The 24,826-nt window shown below is 55.4% G+C and overlaps 1 protein-coding gene and 1 long non-coding RNA gene across 3 annotated transcripts in view; one reads left to right on the top strand and one right to left on the bottom strand.

The window, feature by feature from the left end:
- Positions 1-275: 275 nt before the first annotated feature.
- On the top strand, positions 276-24,826 carry MB21D2 (Mab-21 domain containing 2). Its single transcript, XM_087933748.1, has 2 exons — positions 276-612; positions 22,915-24,826. The coding sequence occupies exons 1-2, from the start codon at positions 498-500 to the stop codon at positions 24,177-24,179; spliced, it is 1,380 nt and encodes a 459-aa protein (XP_087789874.1). The 5' UTR covers positions 276-497; the 3' UTR covers positions 24,180-24,826.
- The window catches only part of LOC148125955 (uncharacterized), a 28,771-nt gene continuing 24,055 nt past the window's right edge, over positions 20,111-24,826 (bottom strand). The window contains exon 3 of one of the 2 annotated variants that reach the window (XR_015743661.1): positions 20,111-21,145. This is a non-coding gene — a long non-coding RNA (uncharacterized LOC148125955). The remainder of the gene's footprint in view (positions 21,146-24,826) is intronic. The other variant, XR_015743660.1, reaches the window with a different exon arrangement.

Here is a 24,826-nt window from a genome sequence, read left to right as displayed (position 1 = left end):
GCCGGGCCGGCCGGAGGAAGCGGCTCCGGGACGGGCCGGCCCTGCTGGGAAGCGGGTCGGGCGAGGCGCAGAGCGCGGACAAAGCCTCCCCGCCCTTCCGCAGAGCCGCGCGCGGCCCGAGCCGCTTCCAGGCTGCCGGCGGGCCGGGCCGAGCGAGCGAGCGAGGGAGGGAGGGAGGGGCTGGGCCGGCTGCGCCTCCCTCCTCCCCGCCCGGCGGCGCCGCCCTCGCCAGCGGAGGCGGGCGGGAGGCCGGGGCGGGGCGGCGCTGGAGGCGGCTCCGGGGCGGCGGCGGCGGCGGGGGGCGGCGGCTGGCTTCGCGCGAAGATGGCCGCTCCGCCTCTCGCCTCCAAGGCCGGCTGCTCGGCCGCCCCGCCGGCCCCGCCGCCCCCGGCCCCGGGGTCAGCAGCGGAGCCGGGGCAGCGCTGGGCCCGTCGCGCCCGCCCGCCGCCGCCGCCGCCGCCGCCTTCCCGGAGCTGGACTTCCGCTCGGGCGCCCGCATGGAGGAGCTGAACCGGCTGATCCAGGACTTCGCCCGGCAGGACCAGCGCGAGTACGACGACCAGCGCGCCCTGGAGATCCACACGGCCAAGGACTTCGTCTTCTCCATGCTGGGTCAGCAGCCGCGCCCGCGAGACCCACCCCGCGTCTCCCCGTCCCCGCCGGGCTGCGGCCGCCCCGCCCGGAGAGGCTCCCGCCGGCCTGTTGCGCCGAGCCCTGCCCTCCGCCGGGCCGGCCGCCCTTCTTGCGGGGGCTTTTTCCGGCGCGGCTCCGCTTCTGCAGCCCCGCGCCCCGCCCCGGCCCCGGTCGGCGATGGTCGGGGGTGGCCTCCGCCCCGCCCGGCTCGCCCGATGCGCCGCAGACAAAGGCAGAGCCGCGGCGGGAGGGAGGGAGGGGGGAGACGGGGGGCGACATTCCTGCGCTTCAAAGGCGCCCCCGCCTGACCTGAGGGGGCCGCGGGGGGGCGGTGGAGACCCCCGGCTACACACTCCGGCCCCGCCCCGGCTTTCCTTTGGGGGCGGCCGGCGGCCCTCGCGATCTCCCCGCCCCCCGCCCGGGCCCTGCGGGACTCTGCGGAACCCGCCGCCTGGCCCGGGGCTCGGAGGTCCGGGCCACCGGCTGCGTCGGGCCGGGAAGCGAACCACCCGGGTCCGTGCCACGCGCGGGGCGCGGTGGACCGGCTGCCCTCCCGCCCTGGATCGCCGGAATGTGGGGTCGTGGAGTTGGCGGCCCTCGGTCCTGGTTCCCCAACTGGGGCGGCGGGGGGGGGGACTCTCGTCCCGGATCAACGGGGGCTCCCAGTTCGGGAAAACCTTCCCAGTTGGAAGAGGAGGGGAGGAGCCCGGCAGCCTTTGCAGCCGGTGGGTCTGTCTGGGGTTGCCCGCTGACCTGGAAGCCCCGGGTGAGGCCCGAGGGGCTTTGGGGGGGGGGGTGATTCTGTCCCTCCACTGGGGGGTCGGAGGGTGTGGGGAGGCTGGCTGCCTCTGGGTCCATGGGTGGTCCAGCTTTCCTGGAGCAGGTTGTTTGAACTGGGCTGCCAGGTTCAGTCATTCTTGGCTCTCTTTACCTGGCCACCGTGGCGCCCTCAGAGCACTGATGGTGTTTCCCAGTTGGGTCATGAAAGGTCTGGAAGAAAACCAGCCAGCTCAGAGAGCACCAAGGACCCCACAATCCTCCTCCTCCTCCCTGTAAAACCCTCCTCGATGATTGAACCTTGGGAGTTTTTCAGTCTTATGGATGTCAACTCCCCGAATTCCCCAGCCAGCGGAAGGGGGTAGTTGCTGCTGACCAACTGGGGTGCTTCCTGCTACCCTTTGATGGGCCCTCCTGCAGGGAAATCTCGGGCCCCGACGACCCAGGAAGGTTCTCAGGTGTTGGAGGTGATGCTTGGCTTTGCCAGGTGTGCTTCCCAGGGCAGCTGCCGAGTCAAAGAACCACCGTGGCTCAACTCGGGGGGGGCCAGCCAGGTTCTCCCGGGCCCCTGGCAGGGGGAGGTTTTCCGTGTTCTCTAGTCTTTTCCAACTCTCTGTGTGTGCGCATGTGTGCGTGTGTGTCTGTGTGTTTCCAGAGTTTCCTCAAGATTGATTCCAATGAATCATTGATTCATTCTAACGAACCAATTATAGGTTGTCAGGAAAATGCAGTCATGGAGTTGGAAGGGATCTTGGAGGTCTTCTAGTCCAACCCCCTGCTCAAGCAAGAAACCATTCCAGACCAGTGGCTGTCCAGTCTCTTCTTCAAAATCTCCAGTGCTGGAGCCTCCACAGCTTCTGGAGGCAAATCACTGCACTGGTTCAATTGTCCTCACTGTTAAGGAAATCCCCCCTTAGTTCTAGCTTGGATCTCTCTTTAAGGATCAATCGTGGCTTCTTGTCTGGCCTTCTGGGGCTTTGGAGAATAGCTTGACTCCCGCCTTCTTTGGGGCAGCCCCTCCAGGTATCGGAAGAGGCCGTCCTGTAGACTCTGCTAGCCCTTCTTTTCATGAGAGTAGCCACTGCTCTTCTTCCTGTGTTTTAGAGGCCCCCCCGTCCCCTCGTCCTCCTGGTTGCTCCTCTCCGCCCTCTTTCCAGAGTCTCCATGTCTGTTTTGCATCACGGGGACCAAAACGGGACCCATTACTCCAAGCGGGGCCTCACCAGGGCCTTGTAAAGTGGGATTAGGACCTCGTGTGATCTCCGTCCTCTCCCTCGGTTGAGGCAGCCCTCGGTTGCGTTGGCTCTTGTGGCAGCTGCCACTTTGGCCACTTTGGTCCTCCCACTGGTGACCAAAGCCAAGACCCAAATATCCATTGCTTTCTTGCGTCGGATGCCCTTTCTTGCCATCGCTGTTAAGCGAATCCCTGCAGTTGTTAATTTAGTCACACGGTCCTTAAGTGAATCTGGACTTTTTACCACCACCACCCCCGCTCCTCCTGGTCGGTTGGGAAATCCCTCTGGATCCTCCTGGGCTCCCTCCCTTCTTAATCTTCACGCCATTCCCGAGTATTTCAGGGAAAGTTGCCTTTTTTTGGCCCAAAGGGAGAAAATAATATATATTTTTTAATCAATCAGTCTTGGATCGCTCCCCCTGGAATCCAAAGCTGCCTTTCTGGAGTTGGGAGCTTGCCAGAGGCCTCGGCTGTGCCCAGGAGGCTCCATTACTCTGGAATTCCTTGTGGGGGGGAGGGCTAGAGGGGATTCCCCCACCCCTCCACCCAGAGGAAAAGTTGGAAGCTTCCTCAAGGACTAGGGAGGGGTTCGCCTGAAAGCCTCACCCCAGGACGGATCCTCCAGGGCACAACCAGAACATAAAAAGATTCCCAGGGGCCTCCAAAAGGTGTGTGTGTGTGTGTGTGAGGGTGGGGGGGATTTGTCTTCCCCTGCAGGGTTTTCCCCAGCAAGGCTGGACATTCCCCTGTCAGAAATGGCCCCCTGGATTTGGGCACAAGGGGGTGAGCTTGATGCCCTCTGGGGGCCTTTCAGCTTGTCTCACCGGCAGGTCTGTGGTGTCTCCCAGTGCTTTGACTTCAAGAGGAGCCAGCCAGGGCAGCCAAATCCTAGAAGGGCGGGGGACATCCCGGGAACATTTGGGGAGCTGCCTTAAGGTCTCCGTTGGGTCAGAGGGTTTGTGTGAAGAGATGGGGTTCTGGCAGGCGACCCAGTCTCCCCAGGGGTGGTACAGTGGGGCTGATTGGGGGGTGTGTGTGTCCTTGTTTATTCGCTTTATTTTTTATTGAGATGCTGCCTTGGTTACTTTTCCAAATATCTGAAGGCTCTGAACACACCCTAACGCCGTCCTCTTTCTAGTTTCCCCACAACAACAACCCTGTGAAGTGGGCAGAGAGAGGGGGGGTGGCCCAGAGTCACCCAGCTCCCTGGGGGCTCCTGGTCCCCCTCGTGGCTAAGGGTGGACTAGAACTCCCACTTTCCCGCTTTCTAGCCTGGTGCCTTAACCACTAGGCCAAACTGGCTCTTCACCGAGTCGTTCTTTGGGTTGCAGGGATGGTGTACATGTGCAGGGTTGATCTCTGGGTGTGATCTATGCTCCTCGAGCAGTTTCTTCTTGGACTCCAGCTGCACAACATCTGCATAGCCCATGTGTGCGTGTATGTGTGTGTGTTCTCTCTGTCACGTCACCTGGGAGAGCCATTTCATGAAAGGGAGAGATGAGTTAGCTACAGAACCAAGGAACCTGGGCAACGTCGGAGGCCATCCTTGCAAAGGCTCTAGCGAAAATGAAATGTGGGGAGTGGGCGAGGTGGGTGGGAGGTAATCAGTACCCAATATGTGCTTGAGAGTGGCTGGAGTCGCACTCAGAAGGTGGTCAGCCCATGGAACGGGGCGCGCATGAGATGCAATCCATAAGAGAGATCCTATGCGCCAAAGACAAATCCCTCGTGCGTCCAATCACACTTGGCCAATAAAGCATTCTATTCTAATTCTAATTCTTATTCTTATTCTTATTCCATTCCATTCCATTGAATTCTAATTCTAATTCTAATGCTATTCTGTTCTGTTCTGTTCTATTCTGCTCTTCATCCAACATTTATTCTATTCCTATTCCTATTCCTATTCCTAATTCTATTCTATTCTATTCTATTCTATTCTATTCTATTCTATTCTATTCTATTCTATTCTATTCTATTCTATTCTATTCTATTCTATTCCTATTCCTATTCCTATTCCTATATTATCCTATCCTATCCTATCCCATTCCATTCTATTCTAATTCTGTTCTAGTCTATTCTTGTTCTTCTTCTTGTCCTATTGACTTGTGAAGATTAAATAGACCTTGCTGGCAGCTTAGAGAGCCCTGACCGCAGCCCAGTCCTCCTCGCAAGGCACAACGGCTGCCCAAAGGAAACTCGGCCCAGCCAGCCACGGCAGCTCCGCTCCTGGCGGGGAGAGTCCAGTGCCAGGCCTTCCTCTGGCCCTGGGAAGCGGGTGGCACGACCAGGCTGGCCCCGAGAAGCCCCCTTCCCGGTCGAGCGGGGTCCTAGCAGAGGCGGAAGCTGCCCCCCAGCCCCCAACCCTCTAACCCTGCAGCTCTCCAGCCGGGGGACGGGACGGGGGAGGGGAGCAGCTCAGGGGGGACCCCAGCTCAGGCGTGAAGGCAATGGCCCGGCCTCTGGAATACTCTGGCCCCCCCAGCCCCCCCCAGGTGAGGCAGGCCCCCTCCCTCCTGCCCTCTAGGGGGGTGGCTGGTGCCCTGAAAGGCGCCCCCCCTTTGCCTTTACACTCATTTTAACAGCGTTTAATCCTTGCCTTTTTTTTAATTTTAAAAAAAAATACTTTTACGATCCTTCGTTTAGCGACCGTTTGAAGTGACCAGAGCCCTGGACAAAGGACCGTTTTTCACCCTTCCGACGGTTTGCCGCATTCCCCAGGGTCTTGTGATCCAAATTCAGCCATTTGGGACTGGGGTCCTCCTTGCGACGGTTCACTTAATGACCGTCTTACTAATTCAGCCCCTGCAGGGGATTCCCTTCATGGCTGCAGCAAGAAAAGTCGTGCGAAGTGGGGCAAAACTCACTGAACGACGGCCTCGCTCAGCCACAGAAACGTAGGGCTGAATTGTGGCCGTACATCGGGGACTCAATACACGGCGGTTCTGTTTTGATAGGTCGCCGTCCACTCGGGTGGAGACGGGGGGGGGTCCAAAGCGGGGAGCCATTCAAACCCATGTCAGAGTTATGCAGTCCGCCCAGACGGTCATTCCCCCCAAAGCCCCACAAATGTCCGAAGTCCGACCCTCTGGTGGCCTGGTGGGAGGGGTGGCTGCTGGCTCTCCTGCCCTCCCCCTCCCTCCCTCCCTCCCTCCCTCCGGCTGCCTGGGGGCTAATCCTGGGTCAGGGCTGTGCTTGGATTACAGCCCTTCGCTTCCCCTCCCCCTCCCCCTGAGTAATCCAGTTGCTTCCGGCCAAGAAAAGCCTCCCTCCCTCCCTCCCCTCCCTCCCAATTTGGCCGGCTGCCTCCCCCAACCCCCCAGCCAGGGAGAAGCCGCTGCCAGCCTCACACCTGCAACCTCTGTGCGGAAAGGCAGGTAAATGATTGCCAGGCTGTGGAGGAGCAACAGGCAGGGGGAATTGACAAGGCAGCTTTCTCTCTCTCTCTCTCTCTCTCTCTCTTTCCTCCCCTTTCTCGCTCAGTCTTTCTCTGTTTCAATCTCTTGGGGTCTCGATCTCTTTTCACTCTTTCCTTTCTCTGTCTCTTTCCTTCCCTTTCTCTCTGTTTGTCTCTCTGTTTTCTTCTCTCTCTCTATCGCTCACTTGGTCTCTTTCTCTCTTTTATCTCTTGGTCTCTTTCCTTCCCTTTCTCCCTCTGTTTCTCTCATTCACTCTCTTGGTCTCTCTCTCTCTTTCCTCCCCTTTCTCGCTCAGTCTTTCTCTGTCTCAATCTCTTGGGGTCTCGACCTCTTTTCACTCTTTTCTTTCTCTCTTTCTTTCCTTCCCTTTCTCTCTGTTTCTCTCTCTGTTTTTTTTTCTCTCTCTCTATCACTCACTTGGTCTCTTTCTCTCTTTTCTCTCTTTGTCTCTTTCCTTCCCTTTCTCCCTCTGTTTCTCTCATTCACTCTCTCTCTCTCTCTTTTCTTTCTGTTTCCTTCGCTTTCTCTCTCTGTTTCTGTTTCTTTCTCTCTTTTGGTCTTTTGTTCTCTCTTTCTCACTCACTCTCTAATTCTCTGTCCCTCTATTTCTTCCTCCCTCTTTCTGTGTCTCTCTCTCTCTCACACGCACGCACACGCACGCACACGCTCCCCCAGAGGCCCCTGGGCTGCCAAGACCCCCCCTGCTTGAAAACCCAGCTCTGGCCTGGAGCTCCGGCCCCGTGTTTGCATTGTCCGAATGCACCGTGCAAACAAATCAGGGTTTCATGCATTAGCCGAGTTCAGCAGGCAGCTGCAGCTTCCTCTGACCTGGCTCAGTGTGCTGAAAGAGAGCCCTAGGGCTGGAAGGGGACCTTGGAGGTCATCTAGCCCAACCCCCTGCCCAAGGCAGAAGACCTGACCCCACCCTGGGAAACTACCTTCCTTGGCAGGTGCACAGGGAGAGCCTGGCAGAATTCCTCCCTCCCCCCTCCAGGAATGGTATTGTCTTTGGGGAGGGGGGGGTCCCCTGTTTTTCCTGCCTGCCTCAAGAGGACGAAGGGACCCCGAGGGCCTCCCTTGCAGCTGGGGGGGGCCCTAGAGCCCCGCTCCGGAGGAAGCCCTGCTCCCTTGGCCTCTCCTGAGAAGGAGACGAGGGTGGGGAGGGGCCCCTGAACCCCACCTTCCTCCTGGGGGGGGCTCCATCTCCTCTGGGGGGCTGTCTTCCATTCAGCTTCAACGCCTGTTGGGCTAGGGGGTCCTCCAGGGGTTAAGAGGACGATGCCAGGCCTGGTCCTCCTCCCAGGGCAGGGTTGCAATCGCGCCGGAGGAGTGGGCTTGCAGACGTGGCCTTTCTGCGGTTGCTGCTGGCCCCCTGCACCTGGGCATCCGTCCCCCCTCTCCCCCCTCAGGTTCAGCCCTGCCTGAGCCATCCCCGGGCAGCTGCAGCCGGGGCCCGCCGAGATTTCTTCTCCCGTCTCCGGCCTTGTCCCCTCGTGACCTGCCCACCCTTCCGGCTGGTCTGCCCCCACCCGCCACCCCCCGTTGTCCGTGCCTGGCCTGCCTGGGAGTCCTCGCTCTCCGAGACCTCAGCCGTCCTCACCTGCTGCCAGTGAACCACGACAGTATCAGAGGCTGAACTTAACAGAGCAATTCCTTCATTTTCCACCTTCCTGTCCCACCCGCCTCCCTCAAGGGGAACTCTGGAGGGTCCACAATCAAATGCTAAAATATGGAAACACTAGACAGGTATTCCTCCACTTACGACCGCAGTTGAGCCCGAAGTTTCTGTTGCTAAGTGAGACAGTTATTAAGGAAGTTTTGCCCTGTTTTGCGACCTATCTTGCCACTGTTGTTAAGGGAATCACTGCCGTGACTGAGTCGGTCACACAGTCGTTAAGTGAATCTGGCTTCCCCATTGACATTGCTTGCCAGAGGGTCGCAAAGGGGATCACATGACACCCCCGCGGGAGACTGCAACGGTCATAGATACGAGTCAGTTGCCAAGAGGCTGAATTTAGATCTCGTGACCCTGAGGACGATGCAACGGTCGTTAACTGTGAAAACCGGTTATAAGTCACTTTTTTCAGTGCCATTGCAACTTTGAATGGTCACTAAACAAACAGTTGTAAGCTGAGGACTGTCTGTGCAATAAAATGTGGGAATCTAAAAGAGTGTATATAAAAGTTACAAATTAGAAGAGGAGGCAAAAGATTCGAATTAGTTCCAAGGCGAAGGGAGAGACACCTTTTAACTTCTGGTCAGAGGGCCTGGAGGCTCTCAGCCCTGTGTGCGTGTGCGTGGTGTGTGTGTGTGTGTGTGTGTGTGTGTGTGTGTGTGTGTGTATGTGATATTCCACCGGGTGTGGCCACTGGCAGAAAAAGCCCTTTTCCTGGGTTCCCCCAGTGGGAATTCTTTAACAGGGTCTGCAACGTAATTTCCCTCCCTGCCTGGGTGGCCCAGGCTGATGCAAACGTGAACTCGAACTCAGCACCCGTGGGTTTCCGCATCTCCCCAGCATTTGCACCATTTGTGAAAACGGAGGTATTGAGATTCTCCCTCGTCCAGGTCAGGGTTGTCTCCAAAAGGCTTTTCCCCCCCTCCCAAAGGTCAGCTGGATTTCCTTGTTTTGTTCTTTTTCTTCGAAAACCTTTTGCTTTTCTTCCAAGAAGCTTCTTCGGTTCTGGCGGAAGGGTGGGGAATGGGAGGATTCCTATCTCGCCAGTGAAGGAGAATCTATGTGTCCCGGGATAATATTGCAGGATCCAACCTGGGTTGATCACCAGGACCAGAGGATTCATCTCGTGAGCTTCCGAACGCTTGCTGGACCTCATCCACAGGGAGCTTCGGGCCCCGGTTCTTCTCTGGGGGCGATTTAGGATAATTTTAGAGTATAATTTTAAAAAAGTATAATTTTATTATAAACATTATTATTGATGAAGATAGCTATAAATCCTTTGTATCTATCTATCTTCATAAATCCTTCCCTTCTACATCCTTCATGTAGAACCTGAGGAAGCTTCTTGGATGAGAAGAGAAACGTGTTCTGATCCCTTTGGGGCCCGGCGCTCGCAGGTTGTTTTCCTCGCTGGCCTGGCGTTGCCTCCCCCCGGCCGGTCTCGTTGCCTCAGCCTTCTGCTGTCCGTGCAGCCCGCGGGGCGATGCCATCTGCTGCCTGTGCCCCGGAGGCGGATTAGAGGAGAAAGCCTCTCGCTGGGACGGAGGAGCCGGCCACGTGCCGCGGCTGCAGCTTTGGGCACCGGATGGCACACGCAAAGGGAATAAGACCTGCGGCTGGGAAAATGGGAAAACCATTCACGGCTGAGCTGTTTGGGGAGGCGGGGGAAAGACCTGGAAGAAGCGGAAGCGAATCCCACCGGGGTGGAGGGGCGGGGGTAAGCAACCCATTTCCAGGCAGGGCTCTGGGAAAGGCTTGTGCCCTTTGGCCCTCTTCCGGATCGGCCCATCTCCTGCGCTCGGCCTTTTCCAAAGGAGCCCCCCTCGGTTGAAGCCGCCCAAGCGGATGATGGAGCCGGCCTCATTTGTGTGATGCTGTTGTCATGCATGCGGCACCATTGTGCGTTCCCTCCGGTGCATCTCTTTGGCTTGGCTAATTTGGAGCTGCTAAGCCTGGTTTACAAGCGGAGGCGCCTTGGGGCTCGGTAGGAATTCATCCAATTGACCCTGGGACCACTGCGCCCTCGAGAGCGGAAAATCCAGGTGGCCGTTCCCCCCACGACGGTGCAGGGGTGGCTGGCCCCTTGCCTCTGCCTGGGTTGGAGAGAGACTGGCAGAGCCAGTGGGAGGAATCAAGGCCGGCACCAGTTTGGAGTCTCTGTGTAGTCCTCAGAGTCCAACACCCCCCCAAATGCTGTTGAGCCTCATCTGTTTCACCTGGGAAACAAAAATATATATAGGCTCCTGGTCTATCAGATTCAACCAGGCCTGTGGATGATCAAAGGCCCCAGAATAAAGAGACGGGAAGCAAAGTTTTAGATAGGATGGTTTTAAAATGGACCAGAACCATTTGCAGTCCTGCTCAGCTGTTGCTAATTGTGAAACATGATTTTGCAAAGTAGAACCAGAACAGAATCGTATAGAATAGAATTCTTTTATTGGCCAAGTGTGATTGGACACACAAGGGATTTGTCTTGGTGCAAATGCTCTCAGTGTCCATCAAAGAAACGAGACATCCGTCAATAGTCAAGAATCACAAGGTACAATACTTAATAATAATAGTCAGAGGGTACAATAAGCAATCAAATCATACTAGGAAACAGTCAATAGAAATCGCAAGGATACAAGCGACAAAGTTACCGTCATAAAGTCACAAATGGGAGGAGGAGATGGGCGATAAAGAGTGGTGAGAAGATTAATAGTAATAGTAATGCAGACTTTGTCAACAGTTTGACAGGGTTGAGGGAATTATTTGTTTAGCAAACTGATGGCGTTGGGGAAAAAAACTCCCCTTGTGTCTAGTTGTTCTGGTGTGCAGGGCTCTATAGCCTCGTTCTGAGGGAAGGAGTTGAAACAGTTTATGTCCGGGATGTGAGGGGTGTGTAGATACGTTCACAGCCCTCTTTTTGACACAGGTCCTCAATTGAAGGCAGGTGGGTAGCCATAGTTTTTTCTGAAGTCCTAATTATCCTCTGAAGTCTCTGTCTGTCCTGTTGGGTTGCAGAGCCAAACCAGACAGTTATAGAGGCGCAGATGACAGGCTCAATAATTCCTCTGCAGAACTGGATCAGCAGCTCCTTTTGGGCAGTTTGAGCTTCCCGAGTTGGTGCAGAAAGAACCTTCTTTGTTGTGCTTTTTTGATGATGTTTTTGATGTTAGGTGTCCATTTTAGGGCATGTATAAAGTATGTAACTTTATACATAATGTAAGTACATTTGGAAATAGAAGGACGAAACCACGAGAAATAAGGAAATGAAAGTAGCTGATGGATAGTGGTTTGAGATGTCCAGGGATATAAGTGGAGACTGCCTGCCAGTAAGCAGGAACAAGGAAGTAAGTTGTGAAATGCATGCAGAAAAGTATAAAAAGGCGGCCTTGGGATGTGTTCAGGGCTGTAGCTATTCCTTGCCAGAATCAGCCATGTCACTGGACCTCATTGCAATGAGTTGTCGATATAAGTTATGTTATGATGGCTGTTCATGTTCCAAACTGATGATGAAATAAACCTCTAATCTTAAAGTAAGAATTATCGTTTGTGGTTTGCCCGTGTTCCTCTTTCACTGCACTATTTTTATAACACAACCAAGTGCAAAGCATCACTTTGAAAAGATTCCTGTGTTTGGGCTTCAGTAGTAAATCAGCTAATTGAATTCTTCATAGGTGGACCTGCTTGTTCACACCTGACAATCTACTGCCTGCCTGCCTGCTTACCTCTCTCTATATCTCTTTCTCTCCTCCTCCTCCTCCATCATCTAGCCATCTATCCTCTCCCTCCCTTCCTCCTGTCTTCCACTCTCTCTCTTTCTCACTCACTCTCTGTCCCTCCCTTCCCCCATCTGCCTGTCTATCCGCCTGTCTATCTCATCATCATCATCAACCTGTCCTATACCTACCTACTTACATCTTTCTCATCTATCCATCCATCCATCACACTCTCTCTCCTGTCTATCTATCTATCTGTGCAAACTCAGCGTTGTCAGGGATCCCAGGCGTGGCATTCTCAGGGCAGGCCCGTTCTCCACGCTGCCATTTGTGCCCGGGCCCTGTGGATGCACGACTGTCTACTTTCTGCTCCCGGCAGGCTGCCCAGGGAAACGGTCTGGCAGGGGAAAGGGCAGCCTTGAGAGCAGGTAATCGGTCTGTGTACTCGGAAGCGCCTCCGATGTCTGCAAAGCCCCCTTTGCTGCAGGCAGGAATTATGCCGAGACTTCGTGTGTGTGTGTGTGTGTGTGTGTGTGTGTGTGTGTGTGTGTAAAACTCAGCGGCTGGATTTGCCTTTGCGGAATGGGTGGGGACCTGCTGGCTTTGCATGAGAGCTCTGGGCTGCCTGCTTGGGGGGGTTGGGCGTTGCCATTTTCCGTGGTTGAGCCCTGGGGGTGGGGGGTGGGTGGGTGTCCCTGTGCAGACCCTTCTCGGCTGCCCTGAAGGAGAGACCGCCAGGCGCAGGGAATCTGGAGCCAGGATTGAGTTCGAAAGCACTACGGGTTCATTGCATGGCCGATGGCGCTTAGATTGACAGGTTGCTCGCTCCACAGTGCTGCGTTTCAGCCCCTCTCTAAGCCGTTCACAGAGTCAGTAGACTGCAAGACCCTCCTTTTACTGACCTCAGAAGGAAGGAAAGAGGGGAAGGAAGGAAGGAAGGAAGGAAGGAAGGAAGGAAGGAAGGAAGGAAGGAAGGAAGGAAGGAAGGAAGGAAGGAAGGAAGGAAGATGGGAATGAGAAGGAGGGAGGGAGGGAGGAAGGAAGGAAGAAAGGAAAGAAGGAAGGAAAGAAAGAAAGAAAGAAAGAAAGAAAGAAAGAAAGAAAGAAAGAAAGAAAGGAGAGGGAGAAAGGAAGGGAGGGGGAGAAATGAAAGAAGGGAGGGAAGGAAGGAAGAAAGGAACGAAGGAAGGAAAGAAAGAAAAAGGAAGGAAAGGAAGAAGAGGGAGAAAGGAAGGGAGGGGGAGAAATGAAAGAAGGGAGGGAAGGAAGGAAGGAAGGAAGGAAGGAAAGAAAAGAAAGGAAGGAAAGGAAGGGAGGGGAGAAATGAAAGAAGGGAGGGAAGGAAGGAAGGAAGGAAGGAAGGAAGGAAGGAAGGAAGGAAGATGGGAATAATAAGTGGGAGGGAAGGTGGGAGAGGGAGCAAGAAAGGAAGGGAAGGAGGAGAGAAGCCAGGAAGGAAAAGATGGAGAGACAGCAGGGGAGGGGAGGAAAGAAAAAAAAGGAAGAAGGAAAAAGGGGAAGGAAGGAAGGAAGGAAAGAAAGAAAGAAAGAAAGAAAGAAAGAAAGAAAGAAAGAAAGAAAGAAAGAAAGAGGAGAGGGAGAAAGGAAGGGAGGGGAGAAATGAAAGAAGGGAGGGAAGGAAGGAAGAAAGGAACGAAGGAAGGAAAGAAAGAAAAAGGAAGGAAAGGAAGAAGAGGGAGAAAGGAAGGGAGGGGGAGAAATGAAAGAAGGGAGGGAAGGAAGGAAGGAAGGAAGATGGGAATGAGAAGGAGGGAGGGAGGGAGGGAGGAAGGAAGGAAGGAAGGAAAGAAAAGAAAAGAAAGAAAGAAAGAAAGAAAGAAAGAAAGAAAGGAGAGGGAGAAAGGAAGGGAGGGGGAGAAATGAAAGAAGGGAGGGAAGGAAGGAAGAAAGGAACGAAGGAAGGAAAGAAAGAAAAAGGAAGGAAAGGAAGAAGAGGGAGAAAGGAAGGGAGGGGGAGAAATGAAAGAAGGGAGGGAAGGAAGGAAGGAAGGAAGGAAGGAAGGAAAGAAAAGAAAGGAAGGAAAGGAAGGGAGGGGGAGAAATGAAAGAAGGGAGGGAAGGAAGGAAGGAAGGAAGGAAGGAAGATGGGAATAATAAGTGGGAGGGAAGGTGGGAGAGGGAGCAAGAAAGGAAGGGAAGGAGGAGAGAAGCCAGGAAGGAAAAGATGGAGAGACAGCAGGGGGAGGGGAGGAAAGAAAAAAGGAAGAAGGAAAAAGGGGGAAGGAAGGAAGGAAGAAAAAGGGAGGGAGGAGAGAATAGGAAGGCAGGAAGGAAAAGATGAAAGAAGGATGGATGGAAGGAAGGAAGGAAGGCAGGCTGGCTGGAAGGCTGGGTCAACCTTGGGCTGTTCAGGATTGAACTTCCGGTAGTGAGCTGAATTGGCCTGCAACGCTGCGTTCTGACCTCTGTGCCACCAGAATATAGACAGACAGACATGATAGATGATAGATAGACATAGATAAACATAGAGACGGATAGATAAAAACGTAGATAAATAGGTAATAATCGGAGAAGATAGATCGATGGATCAAGAGAGATGCATGGATAAATAGATATACAGAAATGGATAGATGGATAGATAGATAAGAAGAATCCGATCTACTAACGGTCAAGGCCAATTGGCGCCGGAGAAGACGTCAAGCAGTGGTGGGATCCAAACGGTTTAACCGCCGGTTCGGTGGGCGTGCTTTGCCTAACGCCGGCACGCCGCTTTCTCCACCCCAGCCGAGACCTGCAGCGCCGATTGGCTGAGAGGAGGAGGCAGAGGGAAGTGCAGGGGGGGACGGGACCCTGCCGTTTTCTCTCTCTCTTCCTCTCAGCCGGAGGATTTTTTCCTCCTCTCAGCTGAGCGTTGCCTTCTTTCTTTCTACTACCGGTTCAGCCGAAACGGTCCAAACGGCTCGCATGCCGCCACCACCGTCGTCAAGGTCTCTTTTGGGGGGACTCCAAACTGCTGGTGCATCTGACCACCACCACCCCCCGGCCCAGCCTGGTCGCCTCCTGCAGAGCCCCTTAGTTGGCACCAGGCCGGCCCTGGAAAGGAAAGGAAATACAGATAGTCCTCGACTTACAACCATTCACTTAGTGACCGTTGCGAGGGCACCGAAAAAAGTGACTCATGACTGTTTCTCACACTTCTGTCCGTTGTAGCACACCCAGGGTTATGTGGCCTCTGACTCGTATTGACGACGGTCGCGTGATCCCCTTTTGCAGCCTTCTGACGAGCAAAGCCACTGGGGAAGCCAGATTCACTTAACGACCGGGTTGCTAAGGTATCAACGGCAGGGATTCACCGGAAGGTCGTAAAATGGGGGTAGAATCTTTGCTTTGCCTGTCTCGAAAGAAACTGTGGGCTCATTTGTGGTCGTAAGTGGAGGACTCACTGTGCTCTGCCTTATGGGGCTGGGGGGGTTGGGCAGGGAGGAGAGGCCTGTCGAGCCTCCCCCCTCCGTGGTGCCAGGCAGGGGCCGAGGGAGGAGGGCTGGCATCTCTCTGGCTTGTTCTCCTAATGCCAGCTTCCTGCAGACGGTGGGCAGAGGCCGCCTGGGTGCAGGGGGGGGGGGCAGGAGGGCTCCCTCACCGTGGCGGCTTCTCCGTCCCCGAAATGACGGCGTTTAACTCACACTCGACGGAGGAGGCTTCCCTTGGGTTGCTGCCCTTCCTGGGCCCAGCCCAGCCCCGACGCAGCCGGGGGAGGCCCAGGTGCCCCTCCACCCAGGTGCAGCAACGGGCAAATGGCGGCCTGGCCGGCCTGCATGGGATGAGGCGTTGGTGGCCTTTTGTCTAGGGAGATGCCCAACGCCTTGGCAGCCTCTCTTCCTCCGCCCCGTGTGCAAAAGGAGGTTTGTTTTGAGGCAACCAGAGGTGGTATTCAGCTGGTTTGGACCGGTTCTGGCTACCGGTAGTGGAAATTTGGAGTAGTCTTAGAGAACTGGGAAACACCCCCTCTGGCTGGCCCCGCCCACCCCTTGCCATCACCTCTTCTGTATTCCCTTGTTTTTTAGCTGAGCCGATTCGCTCCTGCCTAGAACCGCGCATAGAACCAGTAGGAAACAATTTGGAAACCCCCCGCTGGATGCAACCCTACCGAAATCCTTCTCGGTCACGGATGAGACTGGCAGGGCCTAGGGGAATGGGGGGGGGCGCTTCTTGGAGTTTTGGGGTGGCTTGGAAAAGCAGCTTGGGTGAAAATTGTTAGGGATCCACCCTAGCAGAATCTGCACGGCAGGCAGGCAAATATGTGAGATAAACGTTTTTGTAGCTTACACTCAGTAAAACAGATACACTGTGCTAGTTAAATAGTTTATTCCAGTAAGAGTTATAGCATAGTCAAACAGTCCATATATCATTCACTAATTCAGTCCGTCCAGGGATTATCCAGTGTCGAAAAAGAGAGGTCAGTAAACTTACAAATATCAGTCCAGTAATATATCTCCTCGCAGTAGAGATATGAAGAAGTCAAACCTCCTTTCTTCCTTCGACGTTCAGCAACTCAGCAGCAGGGAACACGCAGTTAGCAAACCATCAATCCATCAAACCATCAATCGTCAGCAATCCAGCAGGTTCTCTTGCTCCCTCTTATGGCGGTTTCACAACCGCACCCCAAATTACATGCTTTGCAGTTTAAAGTGACACACACTTAAACTTACTATCATAGTTTATATATATTATTTTACCCAAACTACGTTAGGTAACCTATGTTATTCCTAACAAAAATGGTCTGGTTTCAGCTGCTCCTCTGCCTGGGACCTGGACCCTGCTTCAGCTGGGCAGCCGTTTCCCTTCCTTTTGGGCAACTGGACCCCAACGAGTCTGGCTTTATGGGGGCTGTGGACCATGGGCCTTGAAATGGAGGGCATCAGTGGGCAGAAAGGGGCAGTGTGGTGGTGCTTCCTGGTGCCCTCCGCCTTGTCCCCAAAGGGTCTCTCACTCTCTGGATGCCCCTCCTTCCTCTCTGACCTGGGGAGGGAGGGCGGACCTCCTAGGAGCCTTTGGTCCAAGCCGGGCTTTGCCTAGGGGGGAGGGCCCAGGGGACACCCCGAGATGCCAAAGCAGAGCCTTTGATCTTCAGTCGGTACCGAATAGTAATGGAAGGGGGTCTTAGAGGTCTTCTGGTCCAACCCCCTAAACAGATAAACAGATCGTCAGAGTTGGAAGGGACCTGGGAGGTCATCTAGTCCAACCCCCTGCCCAAGCGGGAGACCCTACACCATTTCTGACAGAGGGGAGTCCAGTCTCTTCTTGAAATCCTCCAAGGATGAAGCTCTCACAACTTCTGAAGGCAACTTCTGTTCCATCGGTTGATTGTTCTCACTGTCAAAAAAAATCTCCTTATTTCTATGTTGAAACTCTCTTTATCAGTTTCCATCCATTATTCCTTGTCTGGCCTTTGGGTGCTTTGGAGAATAGCTTGACCCTCTTCCTCCTCCTCTCTGGGGCAGCCCCTCCTCAAATATTGGAAGATGCTCTCCTGTCTCCCCTGGTTCCATTAAATCAGATTAAAGTCAGATTAACAGAGTTGGAAGGGACCTTGTAGACTCAAGTGACAAATATTGGAAGATGCTCTCCTGTCTCCCTGGTCCTTCTCTTCCCAGACTAGCAGGTCCAGTTCCTGCAACTGTTCTTCATAGGTTTTAGCCTCCAATTATCCCCTCATCATCCTGGTTGCTCTTCTCTGTGCTTTTTCTAGAGCCTCAACATCTTTTTGATAGTGTGGGGACCAAAACTGGATGCAGCACTCTAGGTGTGGTCTTACTAAGGCTTTATGTAGAGTGGTATTAGTACCTCCCTTGATCTCGGTTGTATCCCTCTGTTAATGCAACTAAGGATTGCATTGGCTTTTTTGGTGGCGGCTGCACACGGCTGGCTCCCATTTAGCTGGTTGTCCACAAAGACTCCAAGATCCCTCTCACAGTTCCTGCTATTGAGCCTGGTTTCACCCAGTCTGTATGTGTCTTTTTGGGTTTTTCTTGCCTAAGTGTAGGGCTTTCCTTTTCTCTGCACTGAATGTCATTTGGTTAGATACGGCCCAGGGTTCTAGTCTTGTCATCTCAATCTGGACCTTGATCCTATCTATCTTCCTGGCTGTTGGCTATTCCTGCCAGCTTGGTCTCATCTGCTCTAGCAGGCACGAGGATTTAGCCCTCCGTCTCTTATAGCATTTCCCTCCTTCTTTGCAGCCAGCAAGGTGAGGTGCCAACTTGGGCGCCCTCCAAGCGGTGGCATCCTCCCGAGCCGTGCCCTTCTGCCCCGGGGCCCCCATAATTCGGTTCCCGCCCTCTTTGCCCCGGAGGCCTGGAATCTGCTGGGCCTCTTCCGCTTGCCGGCTTTGGCACCCGGGGAATGCGCCTGTGGGCGCAACGGCCGCCCCGTCTTTCTCCGCCTTTGAAGCCTGCGCTCTGCCGTGGTGCCAGGCAGTGAGCCCGGGCTCCTCTCTGGCGCCTGCGCAACCGAGGCCCCTTGATCGAAGGAGCCGGGCCCAGCTGGGCAGATCTTGGGGACCGCGTGGAGGGCCTCCCACGCAGCTCCTGCTTCTCCCTCCAACCCCCCCACTTCTGAGGGGCTGCCAGAAAGACTTCGGGGGGCAGGGGGGGGATCAGGAAATTCCTCCGTGGTCCCAGGCTGCTTCTTGCCCCGCCTTATAGGGCCTTTTGGGGATAGACCTGGTGCTCAGCCTGCTTTACTCTCAGTGACTTGGAAGAACAGAGCGGGAAGGGACCTTGGAGGTCTTCCAGTCTGACCCCACCCCCCTGCTCAAGGAGGAGACCTCATATCCTTTGGGACAAGCGGCCCTCCAGCCCTCTTCTTCAAAGCCTCCAGGGTTGATGAAGCAGCCACAACTTCTGGTGGCAAGCCATTCCGCCGGTGAATCGTCCTCCCTGTCAGGAAGTTCCTCCTTCATTGCAGGCTGCTTCTGTCCTTCTGTTGGTCCTTGTTCTGCCTTTGGGTGCAGGTAGAAATCCAGGGGATTCTGCTTGTCAGTGGACGGAGGGGGTGGCAGCGGCTGGAGCGCCCATTTCTGGGTGCCAGGCCAGGGTCTTCCAGGCCCCCCAGGACCGGGTCCCTCTTTCTGGGGCTGAATCCAGGGGGACCCAGGTGTCCTCCTTCCTCTCGTCCGCTGGGAGGGCCAAGAGACCCCCCCTTGGAAGGGGCAGCCACCCGGCAAAGGAGGGAGGGCCAGGCGAGGGGGGGAGGGCTCCGTGCAGCTGTGAGAAACCCGGCCGGTCCTGTGCAGATGTGTGTGTGTTTGTGGGGGGAGGGGAGGGGAGAGGGAGGGGGAAGCCGTGTGCCAAGCAACAAAGACCAGGCCTGTCTCCTTGCAGCTGGACTCCCGCACATCCTTCCTCCGGCCTCGGCCTCCTCGTGGTCAGCCAAGTGGCGACACTGGCCGGCTTGTTCTCTTCCCCGACAAGGACGGGGCGGTGGCCTCCGGGAGAGACGGCCACGTTCGAGGGAGTTTGCGCTACAGGGAGCATCGTCCGCTGTCCAGCGGTGAGCTCTGCAGAGGCAGGAGGCGGCTTCGGAAGAGGGAGGAGAGGCAGGCCGGGCCTGGCTGGAGGAGTTGGCGGGGACAGGGGACAAGCTAGGCTTTGTTACTGGAGCAGGATTGGAAAGGAGGGGGGAGCAGGGGGCTGGGGACTCTGCAGCTGCGCTCCCACCCCCGGGACCCCCAGGGGAAGGAATCCCCCAACCTGAAGCTCAAGCGGGGTGGTTGGTTGCAGCCCCTTTCCCAAGCCTCCCAGACCGGCTGAAAGGGTGGCCCTGTGTGTGTGTGTAGGGAGGCCTCTTCACAATTGCCCCAGAGTGAAAGCAGAAAGGGGACAGGTGGTCCTCAACTTACAGCCACAACCGAGCCCGACGTTTATGTTGCTGACTGAGAAACGTGTTGAGTTTTGCCCCATTTGACACCATTTCTCACCGCGTTTGTGAAGCAAACCCCTGCGGTTCTCCAATCAGTAAGGTGCTTCTTAAGGGAATCCGGTTTCCCCCCATGGACTCAGCCGGGCAGAAGGTCGCAAAAGAGGGGATCGCGGGATCCCTGGACACAGCGAGCATCGTAAATGGGAGTTGGTTGCCAAACGTCTGGATCTTGGATCACGTGACCAGAGGGATGCTACAATGGGGGTTAAGCGTGCAAAATGGTCGTGTCACTTTGCTCAGCGCTGTTGTAACTTCAAACGGTCACTGAATGAACTGTTGTAAGTCGAGGCCTGCCTGTATTGAGACACAGTTGAGCAAAAGAGGTGGGGAACTGTCTCCCTCTGGTGGCAGATCCAGGAAGCTTCGCCCTCCTGGCAGTCAGGAGATCGAGTGGAGGCGGCTCACGGGCGTCTTTGGGGCGGGGATAGCGGCTGTTCTGTTCTGTTCTGTTCTATTCTGTTCCGTTCTGTTGTTATTTATTTTATTATTTCATTTAATTTCATTTATTTTTTTCTATCGCCACCCATTTTAGCAAACGACACCGGGTCCCTTACAATTCAACAACATACGTTACCACTGAAGTCTCAAAACACATTTTAAAACAGTTAAAAAGGGGATTAAAGCAATAAAAGCAGGTTGGGGAATTCTGGGAGTTGAAGTCCAGCCATCTTTCAAGCTGCCACGGCTCTCGCCTCACAATCAGAAGGCTGTGAGTTCGATCCCAGGTGGAGGCTAGACTCTCCTGCTTGAGCAGGAGGTTGGACTAGATGACCTCCAAGGTCCCTTCCAACTCTGTTATTCTGTGCTTGGCTCCTGTGCCCCAAGCTTTCTCACCCCCATGGCGCTCTGTGGGGGGAGCCTGAGGGGGCTTCTGGCCTTGGCGGGCTTTGAAGAAGCGGTGGCGGCCTGTGCTGCCCTGAGGGCATCTCCGGCTACCATGGTGGTGCCACTTTCCTCTTGATGTAGTCCTATGGCGATGAGGTGGGCACCCAGGCGGGCAAGGCTGCTGTAGATCAGGGGTCTCCAACCTTGGCCCCTTTAAGACTTGTGGACTTCAACTCCCAGAATTCCTCAGTCAGCAAAGAATTCTGGGAGTTGAAGTTCACAAGCCTTAAAGGGGCCAAGGCTGAGACCCCTGCGGTAGATAATGCAAAGGGTTGGTGAACTTTGCTGCCCGAACCGATGAAATGCCGCTTTTTTCCCCCAAAGGGGGAGGGCTTCAACTTGACCGCTGCCCCCTTTCCAGGCCCAGCCTAGATTCCCTGCCCTGACTGAGGGGCGCTGAATGCATTTCGGGGTAACAGCGCAGGCTTATTGGATGCTACCAGCCCTTCCAGTCTGGGAAATACGACCTCAGTCGTGCCCAATTTGCAGAAAACACCCCATTTTTACGAAGGTTTCTTTATTGTTTATCTTGGCACCTGCAGAGCTTGTGCAGCCACTGATATAGACGAATTCGGTTTAAATAAAACCATCAGCAGGGACACACCGTGTCTATAAAAGATAGGTGGACAATGCAACGGAGGAGATCGAAGGCACAGGGAAGATCAAACCATCCTAAGAAGATCTCCAGCCGTAGAACTGCAGTGGGATGGATGTTATTTACGAAGGCGAATAAAGACATTTCCTGGGCCGGTCTTGAGCAATGCTCGCTATTTGTGGAGAAGTCTGGATCCCTTTCAGGGGTAATTTTAGCAGAAGTTGAACTGGGGGGAGGGAAGGAGAAATCAGGGTGATTTCTGGTTCCTTCCGTTACTTCTTGGACTCCCTGAAAGAAAGAGAGAGAGAGAGCGAGTGAGCGAGCACAGCCGCAGCACACTCAGCCAACATGTGAATTTAAAAATAGTTCCCCCAGAATAACTTCTGACATCCCTTGGGACGTGTGTGTGTGTGTGTGTGTGTGTGTGTGTGTGTCTGTCTCTGAGGCAGGTTGATGTAATAATGTGCTTAGAAAAACTAAACACAGGAAGTCCTCAAGTTGCGACTGTCATGGAGAGCCTGCCCATCATGGTCGTGACTCATGACGGGCTTAAACCAGCCTCGTTTTGCAGCCGTCATTCAGTGAATTCAGCTGCGGTTGCTATGGGCAAACTTTCGCCAAGAAAACCCCCAGAAGTCAAATGGTCCTCCTGCAAACGGCAGCCCGGCTGCCCAGGGCCCTTGTGGGGTCCTGGGACTAGAAGGGGGGTTGGGGGGGGCTGTTGGGACTTCAAATCTGGATCGTAAGTACCCCCCACAAAGGCCAAAAGGCCAAGGGAGACGTGCCATCCCTGTCGGACCGTCCCAGTTCCAACTCCTCCTCCTCTCCGTAAACCTCTCTCCCTTTTAGCACCGATGATGTTCCCTAGTTGGGTCATGAAACGTCTGCAAGGAAACAACCAAGGCCAGAGAGCCCCAAGGACCCCACAGTCCTCTTCCTCCTCCATCATCTCCTCCTCCTTTCACCTCCTCTTCTCCTTCTCCTCTTTCCTCCTCTCCTCCTCCTCCTCCTCCTTTCTCCTCCTCTCCTCCTCCTCCTCCTCCTTGGTCCTCCTCCTCCTCCTCCTTGGTCCTCCTCCTCCTCCTCTCCTCCTCTCCCTCCTCCTCCTCCTCCTTTCTCTCCTCCTCCTCCTCCTTTCTCCTCTTCTTCCTCCTCCTTTCTCCTCCTCTCCTTCTCCTCTTCCTTCTCCTCCTCCTCCTCCTTTCTCCTCCTCCTTCTCCTCCTCCTCCTTCTCCTCCTCCTCCTTCCTCCTCCTCCTCCTCCTCCTCCTCCTTTCTCTCCTCTCCTCCTCCTCTTCCTCCTTGGTCCTCCTCCTCCTTTCCTCCTCCTCCTCCTCCTCCTTCCTTCTCCTCTTCTTCCTCCTCCTTTCTCCTCCTCTCCTTCTCCTCTTCCCTCCTCCTCCTCCTCCTCCTCCTTGGTCCTCCTCCTCCTCCTCTTCCTCCTCCTCCTCCAGTAATGTGGTTGTTAAGTGAATCCGGCTTCCCCATTGACTTTGCTTGTCAGGTGGTTGCAAAAGGGGGGAAACCACTTGCCCCCAAGACACTGCGACCGTCGTTAAATAGGAATGGTTAAGCATCTGAATGTAAATCATGGGACTCTGGGATGCTGCAGCGGTCGTAAGTGTGAAAAACAGTCATAAGTTGCTTTTTTCTGTGCCTTTCAACGGTCACTCACTCACTGTTGCAAGTCGAGGGCTGCCTGTCGATGTGATGGGATGTGGTGAGGAGGTGGATCCCTGGGAGGGAGGAAGAGGCCACTCAGCCTGGATAGGTTGTGGGAGAGAAAGAGGGCGAGCGCAGAGCCTCCCTAACGGTTCCCAGAATGTGAATGGCGGGTGCAGAACGCAGAGTCTGTTTGCAAGAATTAAACCATCAAGGGTTCCGCTGGGAAGAATCACCGGGAGTCCCTCTTGGTTTGGGTTGTGGCACGGTGGCTCCCCTAAAACTTTGGCTCCAGAAGGTCCACCTGGAGGGGAAGGCCCACCTGGTCCCTTGTTGGGCTGGGGAGGCTCTGAAGCACCTGGCTCCCCCTCACCCTCTTTCTCCCTCTCCTTCCAGGCATGGTACAAAAACTTGACCAAAAACTCCCAGTCGCCAACGAGTACTTGCTGCTTTCCGGAGGGGTCCGAGAAGGCGTGGTGGACCTTGATCTGGACGACCTGAACTTCTTCGCTCGTGGCACGGATTACGACATGGACTTCACCCTGCTGGTGCCGGCCCTGAAGCTGCACGACCGGAACCAGCCGGTCACCCTGGACATGCGCCACTCCGCCTTGTGTCATTCCTGGCTGAGCTTGCGTCTCTTTGACGAAGGGACCATCAGCAAGTGGAAAGACTGCTGCACCATCGTTGACCACCTCAACGGGGCCACCAACTACTTCTTCTCCCCCACCCGGGTTGCCGAGTGGTTCTACGAGTCCATCAGCGTGGTCCTCTCTGAGATCCAGAAGAAGCCCCAGCGGGGGATGCCCAAGGTGGAGAAGGTGGAGAAGAATGGCACCCTCATCTCCATCATTTTGCGGGTGGGCAGCAGCCGCATGCTGTACGACATCGTGCCCGTGGTGTCCTTCAAGGGCTGGCCGGCCGTGGCCCAGAGCTGGCTGATGGAGAACCACTTCTGGGATGGGAAGATCACGGAGGAGGAGGTCATCAGCGGCTTCTACCTGGTCCCGGCGTGCTCGTACAAGGGCCGGAAGGAGAACGAGTGGCGCCTGTCCTTCGCCCGCAGCGAGGTGCAGCTGAAGAAGTGCATCTCCAGCAGCCTCATGCAAGCCTACCAGGCCTGCAAGGCCATTATCATCAAGCTGCTCTCGCGCCCCAAGGCCGTCAGTCCCTACCACCTGCGCAGCGTCATGCTCTGGGCCTGCGACCGGCTGCCCGCCAGCTACCTGCTGCAGGAGGATTACGCTGCCCACTTCCTGCTGGGCCTGATTGACGACCTGCAGCACTGCCTGGTGAACAAGACCTGCCCCAACTACTTCATCCCCCAGTGCAACATGCTGGAGCACCTCGCCGAGGAGACCGTCATGCTGCATGCTCGGAAGCTGTCCTCGGTGCGCTCCGACCCCGCCGAGCACCTCCAGACGGCCATCGAACACGTCAAGGCAGCCAACCGGCTGACGCTGGAGCTGCAGCGGAGGGGCAGCGCCACCAGTATCCCCTCCCCCCAGTCAGACGGAGGGGACCCCAACCAGCCCGATGACCGGCTGGCCAAAAAGCTGCAGCAGCTGGTGACTGAGAACCCGGGAAAGTCCATTTCGGTCTTCATCAACCCTGACGACGTCACGCGGCCGCACTTCAGAATTGACGACAAATTCTTCTGAGGCTCCCTCTGTCCCCTCCGGGGCCTCCTGCCCCACCTCAGGCCATGGGATCCGGGGTTCACCGGGGTCTCTTTACTTCGTCAACATATCAGGCCTGCAGGGGCGGGGGGGCAGGGGCTAGGCTGCAGCAGGGTCCTGCGGTCCTGGGCTTGAATTTGCTGCTACTTGGGCATGGAGGCTGGCCTTCCAGCGTTCTCCCAGGCCGCCTTGACGGTATGCGCACCTGGCCGCCTCCTTCAGCAACCCCCCGCCCCCCTTTCCCTTAGCACATGATACCTGGTGGGGTGGGCTGGCTCCTCCTTTTATAGAATCGGTTCCCGGCCCCCACCCGCCTCCCCCTGCTTTGCGAGGGTGAGGTGAGAAACGCCCAGCGGAAGGGATAGCCGTCCCTGGGCTCCCCCCACCCCACCCCAGAGAGACCGAAACGGCGCCAAGGTCCCACCCTGGTCTCTTGAGTCGAGGGCCTTTCCCTCCCCTGGTCTCTCCTGTTCTTGAATGTAATTGTTCCATGTCAGGGCTGGGCGGGACCAGGAGGCTCTTCCTGCAAGTGGGACCCTGGGACAGTCGGTCTTAGCACGCGTCCTTAGTCCAAGCCTTACTTCCAAGCGATTAAAGGACGGGCTGTGGAAACGGTCCCTGCGCACTCA

This window comes from Pseudonaja textilis, chromosome 4, assembly GCF_049901715.1.
Source record: "Pseudonaja textilis isolate UNSWEBS1 chromosome 4, rPseTex1.2, whole genome shotgun sequence".
NCBI classification, from domain to species: Eukaryota; Metazoa; Chordata; class Lepidosauria; order Squamata; family Elapidae; genus Pseudonaja; species Pseudonaja textilis.
The sequence above is the reverse complement of the archived record's forward strand: the minus strand, read 5'-3'. Positions and strand labels throughout refer to the sequence as shown.

Coding starts and splice junctions, on each gene's coding strand:
- MB21D2 (XM_087933748.1), top strand. CDS start 498: ATGGAGGAGCTGAACCGGCTGATCCAGGACTTCGCCCGGCAGGACCAG. Junction 613..22,914: donor CTTCGTCTTCTCCATGCTGG/GTCAGCAGCCGC, acceptor CTCTCCTTCCAG/GCATGGTACAAAAACTTGAC.